This window comes from Phoca vitulina, unplaced genomic scaffold, assembly GCF_004348235.1.
Source record: "Phoca vitulina isolate PV1807 unplaced genomic scaffold, GSC_HSeal_1.0 scaffold26, whole genome shotgun sequence".
Taxonomy (NCBI): Eukaryota; Metazoa; Chordata; class Mammalia; order Carnivora; family Phocidae; genus Phoca; species Phoca vitulina.
In genome coordinates, this window is record NW_022589729.1 from 20,689,512 (window position 1) to 20,702,229 (window position 12,718).

The following is a 12,718-nucleotide window of genomic DNA, read 5'->3' on the forward strand; positions in this document are numbered from 1 at the left end:
CTGTACTCAGTGGGCAGATGTGCCTGGCTATCTAGGCCCATCTAAGAAGTAACTCTTGGGCCCTGTTACCAAAACCAGTGTCTTCTGTTGAAAAGTGACTGCTTTCTGGACTCAAAATGATGAGAAGGTTACCTGTGCATTATTGATAACCATCTTCACATTAAGGCCACTCTGCCTCCCTCGTGGAATTGGAGTTTGCTGCAAAGCCTTCTGCTTTATTTTGAGCAAGCATTATATTACAACCTTCTTTGCATCCCCAACATTTAAGACCATGCCAGGCACAGAGTAGAGGCTCATATTTATTAATTGAAAGGAAATATGTCTGGACTTGGAAAGAGAAGCCCTGTATCCCAGCTCCCTCTCCCTGCTACCCTCCCCTGGGATTCCAGAAGATTGGGCCACTGTAATTAGTTGGGCTCCATATGAATTGAGTCCAACCGTGACAGCAGGGTGGTCATCGCCCCTACCACTCCATCAGTCCTCTGGCCTTTTGGTGTGGGAAAGCCTGTGGGCTTTGGAATCATGCAGATCTAGGTTCAAATCCTTGTTTTACCACTTTCTAGCTAGTCACACCACATCTTTGCACCTCTATTTTCAACACAAAATACCTTCTGTGATCATTAAGTGAGATAACATCAGTAGACCACTTAGTTTATAGCAGGTGATCAACAAATACCCATTCATTATGTTTACTCTTTTAAAAAAAACTCTTCATAAGCCCTGAGAAGAGTGGGTTCCTGACAAGGACCTTTCTGATGGCCTACACAGTTTAGACCTATTGGAGCAACCAAAAATTGCATCTGCCTCGACACCTCTAAAGTCTTCAAATTCAAATCTGAAGCTTTCTCAATTGGTATTTCTTAAAAAATAAGGAGTGTTTCAAACTTGAACCTTTGTGCCCTGTTGGCATTCCCATCTACTATGGGAAATAGTATGGTGGTTTAAAAAATTAAAAATAGAATCACCATATGATTCCACTTCTGAGCATATATCTAAATTAATTAAGAGCAGGGTCTCAAAAAGATATTTGTACACGCACGTTCATAGCAGCGTTATTTACAAGAGCCAAGAGGCAAAAGCAACCCAAATGTCCATCAATGGATGAACAGATAAACAAAATGTGGTCTACACATACAAGAGAATGTTGTAGGAAGGGAATTCTGCCACATGCTACGACGGATGAATTTTAAGAACATGATGCTAAGTGAAATAAGCCAGTCACAGAAAGACAACTGTTGTACGATTCCACTTATGTGAGGTTTCTAGAGTAGTCAAGTTCATAGAGACAGAAAGTTGAATGGTTGCCAGGGGATTAAATGAAAGTGTGTGATGCTAGCACACAGTAAGTGATCCACAAAGGTGAGCTCCCATTCTTTTCCATTAATTCCAATGGAGGAGAGAAACCCTGCAGCCCAGGCGAGTCTACACTGCTAAGGGATAGAAGTGGAGCCAGAACCAGCTTTCCTGTGTCATGCCCGCTCGTGCACTAGTCTAAGCACCTGCATGGAGGGGGAGGCAAGAAGGCTGAGTAGTCCTGGCTCTCTGGGGTGACACATGGGTTGCTAAAAGAGTTAAGATGGCCTCTTCCCCAGTCCTGGCCCTCCCCAGCACTGCATCTGCCCTTGTGGGTTTAATGAGAAAGCCAGGCACTTGGTAAGAGACTATACAAATACCTTCCAGGGCGCCACTAACTCATTCAGCAGAAAGAGACTCAGAGCTGCCAATGCTTTAGGGAAGATAAGTGAGTGGAAAGAAGGTGGTTTTTCTAACGTCAAGCGGACGGAAGGATTTTGCTTGGTTGAGTGTGAGCTCCGCCCCTGCAGCGGAGCCGAAAAAGCCAGGATCCGGCCTCCTCAGTCCCTTTCTTCACAATATTTGATTAGGAATTTGGGGGCGGGACCCTGGCCTGGCACAGGCCTGCACACTCTCAGTAGACACTCTGTCTCTCTCTCTCTCTCACACGTTCTCCAACCCAAGGAGGCCAGACAGAAGGACGTGGTCACTCTCTGAAAGGTTCAACTGGAGGTAAGTTTAGTCATTTTACTTCAGTTTTTGTCCCTTATAGTTCCATAGCGGGAGTAAAGGAAAGGGCTGGGGCTTGGGGAGAGGGGCTGACAGGGGGCAACCATTCCTCATTCTCCCATCCGGGCCATGACCCCAGGATGCTGGAGAGGGGCAAGGGGGAGTAGAGGGAAAGTGTTACCTCTGTCCTACAGTTCCTTTCTGGTTGTTGGGGGGGGGGACCTTCCCTTCTCAGGCATGAAAAAGGGAAGGACCAGGTATCTAAAGAAGCCAGCTCTGTCCTGCTAGTGCTCATAATCCCACCACCCCAGCCCTGCAGTCTGTCCTATAGGCAGATGATGGTACCTGAGTGCTGTTATAGGGGAAGGATGGGGGGGTGTGAGTGTGTGTGTGTGTGTGTGTGTGTGTGTGTGTGTGTGTGTTGCTGGGGTGAAGGGGAAAGAATAAAGAGAAGTGCTGAGAATCAACCATGTTCAGGGAGCCATGAAGGAGGGTCCAATCCAGCAGAGGAGACAAATTTTGGTCTGACCTCTTCAACGCTGATAGGAGGGAAAGATCATTCTCTAGAGTGGAGAAATGAGAGAAGAGCATTAACTCCTGAGTCAGCTCCCCACAACTCAGGGAGCACCCATCTCAGAAACTTTCTACCTCACAAAACTCTGAGCACAGGAAGGTCTCTGTCATTAGGGTGGGCAGAGAGATTTAAAAGTATATGACCCTGGAGCAGCACTGCTAAGAGATGGAGCAGAGGAGAGGCAGAAGCTCCCCACCCAGCCCTCTTAGCAGTCATGGCTCCTAAGGAGAGGCCCGAGTGGGCAGGATGCACAGCCCCTGGAAAGCTGGGTCTTGAAGAGAAAGGTGGCTCTCATCTGCCAACATGCCCAGTCTGGAAGGAGAAATGGAGACAGAGGCTCACTGTGCCAGCCTCCAGACAGCTACCTTGGTCCTGCAGCAGCCCAGGGCTGTGCATGGAAAAATGCTCTGTTGGCAGTGGGCCGCTCCATCCGTCTTCTCTCCCGGCCGGAGCCAGGGCCCAGCCAGCGTGCCCAGGCAGTGGGCAGTTGGGTTGGCTTCTCAGAAATACTGTGGGTTCTTTGTCTGAGGCCTGAGGCTGTTTGAGGATGAACCAGGTGCCTCTCCTCTGCAGCCCAGAGGCTAATGGAATAAGGGGGCCGATGGGAATCACTTTCAGGAAACAGAGAGGTCTGGGGCCTGGGAGGAACGGTGGCAGAGGTGACCAGATTGAGTGTCACAGTCAGGGTCTTTCCCATCATTGGATTTGATTCTGACTCCTAGATTCCTTTCTTTCTTCTGTCTCCAGTTGCCAACCCCAGGAGGCCCAACAGCAATGTAAGGGATATATGCAACCCTTCCGGGACCAGGAAATGTCTAAGGTTCCTCTGTCCAAGGGTGACCCTCACACCTCTGGAAGGTTCCCATTGCTCACAAAGGCTATCCAGGGCATTGGCTATGGGTACTCAGGGTAGGGTGACCGGTAAGCTTCCTCATCTTCCATACCTTCAGCTTCCCTCCCAGAATGCACCAAACCCACCTTTCTCTCCAAGCCTGCCCTGTTCTCATCTCACTAACATACGAGCTCAAGGTAACAGGTTGCCTGGCTATGGGGGGAGTGGAGGGCTAGTCATGGAGGCTGGTAATCCAGATGTCGTCACAGGTAGCCCAGGATGGGAGAGGGAGATGCCAGAATCCCATTCCAAAGCCACATTCTCTTGGGTATAACACAGGTGTCCTCAATTGCTATTCCATTTCTCAGTGTTCCTCATTCATTTCTCTGCATCCGGAGGCTCTAGCATAATGTCCATGGTGGAGCATGAGGGGGCTAACTCTTTACTTGATACCACAGAAGCCAAGTTCACGGACTCAGGCTCCACACACTCAGTACCCACCCTAGAAGACACCACCACACCTGCTGCCAGGGTCCCCAGTCTGGGGGGGACTGTCGCTGTTGCATGAAGACGCTGTGTCAGCCAGGTAGCGTTCTCACCCAGCAGACTGCCAAGCAGAGAGCGTTCTCACCCAGCAGACTGCTACAGACACTGACACTTGGGAAGGCAGCCCAAGCCTTGCGGTGACCGCAGACGGACCACACCCCTCCCCAAAGACTAGAAACCAGAAACCCCCACCCAAGAGACCAAAAGATCTTCCAGGAGTAGTTCAGATCTCCCCCTTTGAGGTCTCAAGATGCTTCTGAAGGTTTCCCAGAGACAGGGAAAGAACCAGAGGGCTTTTTTCTTGGAAAATATTATATCCCCGGGGAGTCCAAACTGAATGGGAATTCAGGCCTGAAGAGCACCTCCCCCCACCGCCCGCCCCCGCAGGGATGACTGCTCGGGCTTTCCAGCTCTCCCAACAGAACTTTCAGGTTGCTAGAGGCGCCTAAGGACCTGCCCCTTGAAAAAAAAAATGCAGTGCCCCCCATTCAAGTTCCTTCTAATCTCGAAGGCTCTGCTTCTGTGACTCTGTGAGCAGGGTAAAGTGTACCCAGCTCCCCCAGGCAGCCGTGGTCCAGCTGCACCAGGTGTGCAGAGCCGGCCCTGGGGGGAGGCGTGTGGGAAGTGAGGGCGGGGCTCCCAGTCTCAGGGGCCTGCTGCAGAAGTCAGATGCGATCGCTCACAGCCCAAGGCTCGCCTCCCCGCCTCCCTGCTGTCTCACTCATGCCTGCTTTCTCTGTTCTCTCCTGGCTCTTGCAGAGAGACAAAATGCAGTGGGCCTCCCTCCTGCTGCTGGCCGGGCTCTGCTCCCTCTCTCGGGCCCAGTACGACGAAGATCCCCACTGGTGGTTCCACTACCTCCGCAGCCAGCAGTCCACCTACTACGATCCCTATGACCCCTACCCGTATGAGCCCTACGAGCCCTACCCCTACGGGGTGGAGGAAGGCCCAGCCTATGCCTACGGTTCTCCGCCCCCTCCAGAGCCCCGTGACTGCCCTCAGGAGTGCGACTGCCCACCCAACTTCCCCACGGCCATGTACTGTGACAACCGCAACCTCAAGTATCTGCCCTTCGTCCCTTCCCGCATGAAGTACGTCTACTTCCAGAACAACCAGATCTCGTCCATCCAGGAAGGCGTCTTTGACAATGCCACCGGGCTGCTCTGGATTGCTCTCCATGGCAACCAGATCACCAGCGATAAGGTGGGCAGGAAGATCTTCTCCAAGCTGAGGCACCTGGAGAGGCTATACCTGGACCACAACAACCTGACCCGCATGCCCGGCCCGCTGCCTCGATCCCTGAGGGAGCTCCATCTCGACCACAACCAGATCTCGAGGGTCCCCAACAACGCTCTGGAGGGGCTGGAGAACCTCACAGCCTTGTACCTCCAGCACAACGAGATCCAGGAAGTGGGCAGTGCGATGAGGGGCCTCCGGTCACTGATCTTGCTGGACCTGAGTTACAACCACCTGCGGAAGGTGCCTGATGGACTGCCCATAGCCCTCGAGCAGCTGTACCTGGAGCACAACAATGTCTACTCCGTCCCCGATAGCTACTTCCGGGGCTCGCCCAAGCTGCTGTACGTGCGGCTGTCCCACAACAGTCTCACCAACAATGGCTTGGCCTCCAACACCTTCAACTCCAGCAGCCTCCTTGAGCTTGACCTCTCCTACAACCAGCTGCAGAAGATCCCCCCAGTCAACACCAACCTGGAGAATCTCTACCTCCAAGGCAATAGGATCAATGGTGAGACACTGACAAAGGGGAGTGGGGAGTGGCTGGCTGTCTCATTGGAAAACACCCTCTTGTGAGTGCTAGCAGCAATGCAAAGGACATAGAAGTAGGGGAACCAGAGAGCACAAATGAAGCCACCTGCAATCCACGCTCTACCCCTGTCCAAGAGGTCCAAAATGGCACACCCCTAGACCAAACAGCAGTGCTGGGAAAATTCGGGGTAGGGGGTGGGTTGGCTTGGAAGAAGACTTCCCAGAAGAGGTAAGCTTCCATCTAAGTCTTGACAGCTAAGTGAGCTCGGGCTGGAGGGAAGGGGCAAAGCCGTTCTGGGAAGTGGGAGTGCCGCAGAGGAACCAGTCATTTAATGGGTCACCTGTAGGGGACAGCCAGGAAATCTGTGTGTCTGAGAGGAAGGGCTCACGTGTTGAGGAGCAAGGAGAGATGAGTTTGCGGAGGTTTGGATGAGAGCAGTTCCTAGAGAGGGGGATTTAAGCTGAACTTCCAGGGTCCATCTTGGGAGGAAGGTGGACTGTTAAGAAACCATGGCATTCGTTCTTACTCACTGACCCAGAAGAGGATGAGCTCTCTGTTTCCACATGTCCTACCCCTGCCTCTACAGCCAGCCGTGTGTTTGGCTGTTTGTCTTTTAAACATAACAGCTGTTGGATAAGAATGTGCAGCCCCTCGAAGCTGAATGAGGTACTTGTTCTGGTCCGTTCTCCCTGGAGTACAAGGAGCCCCTGGTGGTGGGGCAGAGGTCCCCCTAGAGTAACAGGGGCCCTATCACCACAAAGCCCTGGGGCAACGGGCAAGGACACAGCCCTCTTGTTTTCCAAGCACTTCCCGGCGAATGCCTAAAGGAATCAAAAGGGCTGCCTTTCTGCCTCTTAGAACTAAAATACTCATTTTGGGTAGAATGATCTAGTTGCTTTTCAGCTCCATGTCAGGATCTTGTGTTCAGAATGTGCTTACATTACCCCAGGGCCTCTGATGTTGGAATCCCAGCTGGAAGGTACTGAGCCTTCCTCGGTCAGCAAAGTCCCCCTTTCCCTGAGAAAGGACTCACTACCTGGCAAAGGGCTTTGAAGCGGAGCCCGCTGTGAGCAAACCACACCATCAGAGCACAGATAGGGACCGAGCCTTCATCCCCTCCTGCTCTGTTCTTTCTCTCCCGGTGCTCAGGGAACAGATCAGTCATTTAGCAAGACATAAACGGGTTGGACAGCCCTCTGAGTGAGAGAGGCACCGAGTCCCAGAGGTCGACAGCAGGGCGGGTGAGGTAAGGAGGTGTCTGGTCCTCTGGTTCGAAGTGCAAGACACCATCATGGGCACCCAAACTGTTTTATATGTAAAGTCTCTCTTTTTTGGGGTGCGGGGAGGTCTTATTCCCAAGAGAATCTGAGATGTCTCTGAGATGTCTCAGGCTGCAAAGGGTTTGACATTTACTTGTGGCTGTCCATCATCCCTCCCAGAAGTCACCTGCCACCCTACTCTGAACCCGGGGGGACTGTCACATCAGAAATGTCACATTATGTGCTGTGTTTGCCCCTGAAGATGTGACAGCAAGAGAGCAGCTGTCGTGGGAGGGAGCCCATTGGTTACTGCCTGATGATACACAGTCAGAGAAAGTCGGGGTGGGAAGGGCTCCATACGGCACCCTGTCCCCGCCTGCCTCCGTGCGGAGCACGTCTGCCACTCAAATACAGGGTGGCCCGCCCCTTCGCAAAGCTCTGCGGAAGATAAAACCACTTCAGTTAAGTGTCCCAAGGTCTTGCGAGAAAGTCCTCCAGTAAGTCAAACAACCGAAAAATGTTCAGTGTCTCCTCCAAGTCCCTTCTTGTGTCATTTAAGCCAAATCCCCTGACCTAGTTATCATTTAGTCTCTCTGCCAGTCTTCTTCTGAGGCAAAATAATGCCAGTTCCTACATTTACTTTGTCTTAAATTAGAGAATCAAGACACAGGAGGTGCTTGGTCCGGGGCCTGGCACATAGCTGGGAAGCAATACACGATAACTCGGACTAACTTCTCCTCTCCTTGCCGCTTGGGAGTTGACAGGCAGAGTTCTGTTTTGTTTGACTTCTTGCATTGTGAAGACGGGGGCACTGAGAAGAAGCAGCCATCTCTCCAGGCCACCCAGGCTACGTAGGTAAAACCCTGAAGGCCAGCCTTCAACATCCAAGGACCTGGCGCCAGGCGTCTCTGACTGAGAACGTGAGGATAGCTCTCTGATTCAGACCACCGGCAGGAAAGACAGTGCCCCAAGCTCGGGCCCCTCTCCTAGGGCGTCCTCCCACAGCCAGTGGGGGTGGTGGTGGAGGTGGGACTGAAGCAATCCTCTGGGGAGGAGCTAAATGGAGGGCAGGAACTAAAGGGTGTGCAGGGGAATCAAGCCAGTCCCCTCCCTCCCCCTTGCCTCTTCTATTAGCATCTCCCTCAGATTTTCCAGCCTGGCAACAGCAAGGGAACACAGCTCGGAATGTTATTCAGTAGCTGTGGGATCCAAGGGAGCAGGGTGGGTACCCCGGGAGGAATTTGGAAAGACTTATGTCAGTATTTAATCTGGGCTGGAAAATGTCCTCCAGAGTCTCCAAGCAAAAGCCCTGTCCTCTTCGTGAGCATGGGGAAGGCAAACAGAGGGGCACAGTGCATCTGCTGTGTGGATGGAATCGATATACGGGCTGTGTCTAGCAGCCCCTAAGTATCCCCCATATTCACATACATGCGGAGGGATCCAAGATTTTAGCGGATGGTCTGAGGGCCCGAGGCTGGGGTAGAGAATCCATCTAGGGCAGTAGATTTGGAAGTGACCTATAAGCCAACCCAACTGACTTCTCCCCAGCCCAGCCCACTCTACCCTCCTCCGTGGCTACCACAAGCGCAGCCCCTGGCCTAAGCTCTGCCCCGAACCTGCCCACTCAGAGGCCACTTAATCTACTTCCTGGGACCAGAAAGGAGACATCCAAAAATATCCAAAAGATCTCCATCTTCCCCACACCCCTCCCATCCCCACCCATTCCCCTCCTCATACCCCCCCCCCGCCACTGAATGCTGTCCACAGAAGGGCACTCCCCTCTTCCTAGTCCAGTGTCCCATTATTCTTTGGGGCTGGATTTTCTGTCTTATGTTTGCAATACAAGTTTATGGGTTGTAGCCTGCCCCCATCTCCTCTTGGTCAGTTCTTAAGAGGGAGTGCTAATTGAAAAGCCTATTTAAGCCCCCCACACTGTCTTCCTCACAGCCTTCCCTTTCACACCCATGACCCCCCCTCCATGAGGCCATCCTCCTCCGAGTCCTCCCATGCCTCCCGACCACCCTGGCAAGCTGAGCAATGCCTCTGGTGGAAGCAAAGGCAAGCTCTGGGGCTGCCCCATGTTAGCGACAGCCCTGGAGATGTATCCCACTGAGATCCGACAGGTGACTTCACTGGGAGCCCTTCTGGCAGGAGCCAGCTTCTGGAGGCCCTCAGGCACGGCGTGGAAGGCAGCTCTTCACGGTGATTTGTGCTGGCTCTCCTGGAGTTGTGCTGGGTTCTTGGTGTTTTCCCTTCAAGTTCCTAACCCAGGAGACTTGGGACAGATGTGGCCGATATGTCCAAGAGGACAACTAGAGGGAAAATGGAAGGATTTATGTTAAACCCAAACAGAACTATTGTATCTATTAAGATTATGTGGTTTGGGGGGGAGGGGAATATCTTCAAAAAGGAGACTTCTTTTGAGATTAAAAAAAAGGGGGGGTAAACCATATCATATTAAATGCAGGAGGCAAGGGAATTATTTATTTGACTTTTGAGGTCCACGACAGCCCTATTCGTCTATGAATTTCCGCCTTCTTGAACCTCGGGGCCTTGCTCATTCCTTTGGCGGTGCTGGGAATGGAAACAGGCACCCCCTCAAAGCTCCTGCACGCAAGGACACTTGTCTGCCTGCCCAGGATTTCTCTAATTTCCTGCCCCCTCTCTCTATCTGCAAAGTGTCAGGAGATATTCCAGCCTTAAGTCCATCCATTTCCCCAGTCTTCCTTCTCAGAGCCCTTCAGCAAAGTCCTTCGAAGCTGCTAAGGTTGGTCTTTGACTACCTTCTGCTTCCCCCTGCTGTTCACAAATGGGAAAAGATCAGGTCTCGGCGGAAGGACACTCAAGGACATTCCAGGGACTGCAGAGTACTGTGCAGATGAGGGGTGGTGAGGCAGCGCAGCCGCCGACACGGGCGGAGACCCCACCCCGGGCCTGGTGCTGCCCCCTAGCGGGGCCAGTCGCTATGACTCCGATCCGGGAAGACGCCGCCCCACCCAGCCAAGTCCCACTCCTCCCCTCAGAAGTGTCGAAGCCGCTTCACGGAGGCTGAGCGGCCTCCCTGTGGAGCCGGGTCCCTGATCCGGGCTTCGCCCACCCACCCCGCCCCTCTTGTCCCCACAGAGTTCTCCATCAGCAGCTTCTGCACCGTGGTGGACGTCATGAACTTCTCCAAGCTGCAGGTGCTTCGCCTGGACGGGAACGAGATTAAGCGCAGCGCAATGCCGGTCGACGCGCCCCTCTGCCTGCGCCTCGCCAGCCTCATCGAGATCTGAGTGGCCCTTGCACGGGGCACGGGGCCTAAGGCCCCCACGCCCCACTGCATCTGGCTTGATGGTTTGGTTTGGCTTTTGCTGGAAGGTCTGGGACAGACCATGTGACAGAACTCCATGGGTTCCCTCTGTAGTCTTCTTCCCTGTAGGCAGGGTCAGGTGGGATCAGGGGACAGGCAGCCTTTTACTGAGGGACATGGCTGCAGCTCTCTTTCCAGGACAGACGTGGTAGCAGAGGAAGTAATCCTTGGAAGTCCCAACCCCAGACACCTCACTACCCCCAGGTTCTTCCCAATGATCTGGCGTCATGAACTTAACAAGTCGCTTGGGCAACCGCACGGACGCACAGAGCGTGCTTTCCCCACAATCCCTGGCTCTCTCTGTGAGCAGCGCTTGACCGCTCTCCTGCGTGCCAGGCGGGTGGTGCAGTTACTCTGGGCTCCCTCTCAGTGCTCCTCGGAATATACCTCTTGCCCAACTGCCTCCTCCTTCACCCTCCTCATCCACTCACCCTTGCTGCACACACACCTCTTCTGTGCCTTAGGCAGAGGCATGAGAGCCCAAGGCGTGTGGGCACCGGCCCCGTGGCCTGTGCGGAGAAGTCACACTAGTGTCTGGGGGGGAAGGAAACCAAGAGTCACCTCTACACCTCCCTAACCTCACTCCTTGAAAGCCACCAGATTGGAGGGCACCAGCATGATCACAATATTCAGAAACTGATATGGGAGGAGACATCCAACCTGAGGCTTTGGTAAATGGAGGGGTTGTATTTTAGCAGCTGGGCAGTGCTTTGAAGGTGGATCAGACTTCTACCCAGGAAAGGCCAGATCTTGCTTACGTCAGCATCCCTAATAGGGGCAAACGTCCCGATTCGGCTGAATTGAGGAAGCAGGCCCTCGAGTTCCACCTTTGCCCAACACCCTCTGTGTTCCCAGCCGCTCCTTACTCGGGTCTTTATCCTCCATGGCAGGTGGTTCTCAAAGCATGAGAAAGGTAGTGTGTCCTCTTCCTTTATCCAGGCAGAAAGGTCTACATCCTGATGGGAGAAACAGACTCCAGCCAGCACTGGACGTGCCTGGCTAGCCCAAAGGAGGATGCTGTGGTTCAGCTGTGTTAATTGATTCGTCCTGAGGCCACAGTGCATAGTGAAAACTCTGGCTGGAGATGCTTGTTGGGTCTGCGAAGCCTGGGCCAGGCAGCCAAATCTGGCCTGTGCCAAGGATGAAACCCTCTGCTTTCACATCTCTGAGCTACACCCTCATTACTGAAGATGTCTTTTGCTTTATAGCTTGGCTAGAGAGCAATTCCTTCTTCCCATGTCTGAAAGGTAATGTTGCCTGGGGCCTCACCATCCCGCCCCTTTGGGCACCACTGGGATGGAGCCATCTGGGCAGTCAGGGACAGGGCTGCCTGAGGACAGCTAGCCCTAGCCTGGCCCCTGCTCAGATGCCATTACATCCCTGATACTGGGTACGCTTTGCTGGGAAGTGGAGGGGAGGATCCCTGGACTCTGTGCTTGGCTCCAGACTCAAAAATCCACAAAAGCCAAACCAGCTCATTTCAACAAAGGAGCTCTGACGTGGGGGGGGGCAAGGCTGCCCCTGCCCCAGGCTCTTCAGAAAGCGTCTGCACGTGAACACCATCATGCCTCTATAAAGGGTCCTTATTACAGGAAAAGCATGACTGGTGGCTAACCTGACCAATAAAGTTATTTTATGATTGCATCTGCAAGAATGGAGTCATTTAAGGCACACTCAGAAGGGTTACTTTAAGGGGACCTGGTGGGTCACATAGGCCTTGGACTGGAAGAGCTCCCTTTCTCATCTTTTCTGCTTGCACAGTTGTACCTAGGGGGTCACCTGTATAAAAGTTCTAGTTAACAAACTTTGTGTTCTGGAAGTTCTTCCTGAAGTCTAACTTCCATCCCGCTAGCTACACATTTCCTTCCATTTGGTCCCCAGGAGATAAAGAACAATTGGATTTTTTCAGTCCTTGTTAACATTTTTCTCCCTCCGCCATCCTCCCTCCTCAAGCCAGGAATTCTGGGGCTGGCGGGTCCTGAGTATTGTTGTCTTAACTGCTCCTGCCCTCTACTGGCCACTGTGCAGAACTGAGGGTAGTGAAAGACGATGCAGCCTAGCTGGGGAAAAGCCGCAGCCTTCAGCCTCTGCTCTTTCATCCAATCTCTCCGGAAAGCCTCGAAGTGCCAGGTGCTTAGCAGATGTTATAGAAGTTAGGGGGGCGGACTAGACTGGCGCTGGGGACGGTCCGCTATTTTCTAATAGGGAAATCACCACAACTGATATTTATTGAGCTGAATATATTACTTACCGAATATATTCACTAATATATTCTGTGAAATTCTGTGCCGAGACGGCTTCCAGAGTTACAACTCCATCTTTAGCCAGAGTAAACGAACTCAGTTCTTCTTCTCTGGAGCAAGAA

The 12,718-nt window shown here is 52.8% G+C and overlaps 1 protein-coding gene across 1 annotated transcript; it reads left to right on the plus strand.

Moving 5' to 3' along the window:
- The first annotated feature begins 1,903 nt into the window (after positions 1–1,903).
- On the plus strand, positions 1,904–11,986 carry FMOD (fibromodulin). Its single transcript, XM_032422223.1, has 3 exons — positions 1,904–2,025; positions 4,734–5,721; positions 10,125–11,986. Exons 2-3 carry the CDS (start codon positions 4,743–4,745, stop codon positions 10,274–10,276), a joined length of 1,131 nt encoding a protein of 376 aa, XP_032278114.1. The 5' UTR covers positions 1,904–2,025; positions 4,734–4,742; the 3' UTR covers positions 10,277–11,986.
- The last annotated feature ends 732 nt before the right edge of the window (positions 11,987–12,718 follow it).

Coding starts and splice junctions, on each gene's coding strand:
- FMOD (XM_032422223.1), top strand. CDS start 4,743: ATGCAGTGGGCCTCCCTCCTGCTGCTGGCCGGGCTCTGCTCCCTCTCT. Junction 5,722..10,124: donor CCAAGGCAATAGGATCAATG/GTGAGACACTGA, acceptor TTGTCCCCACAG/AGTTCTCCATCAGCAGCTTC.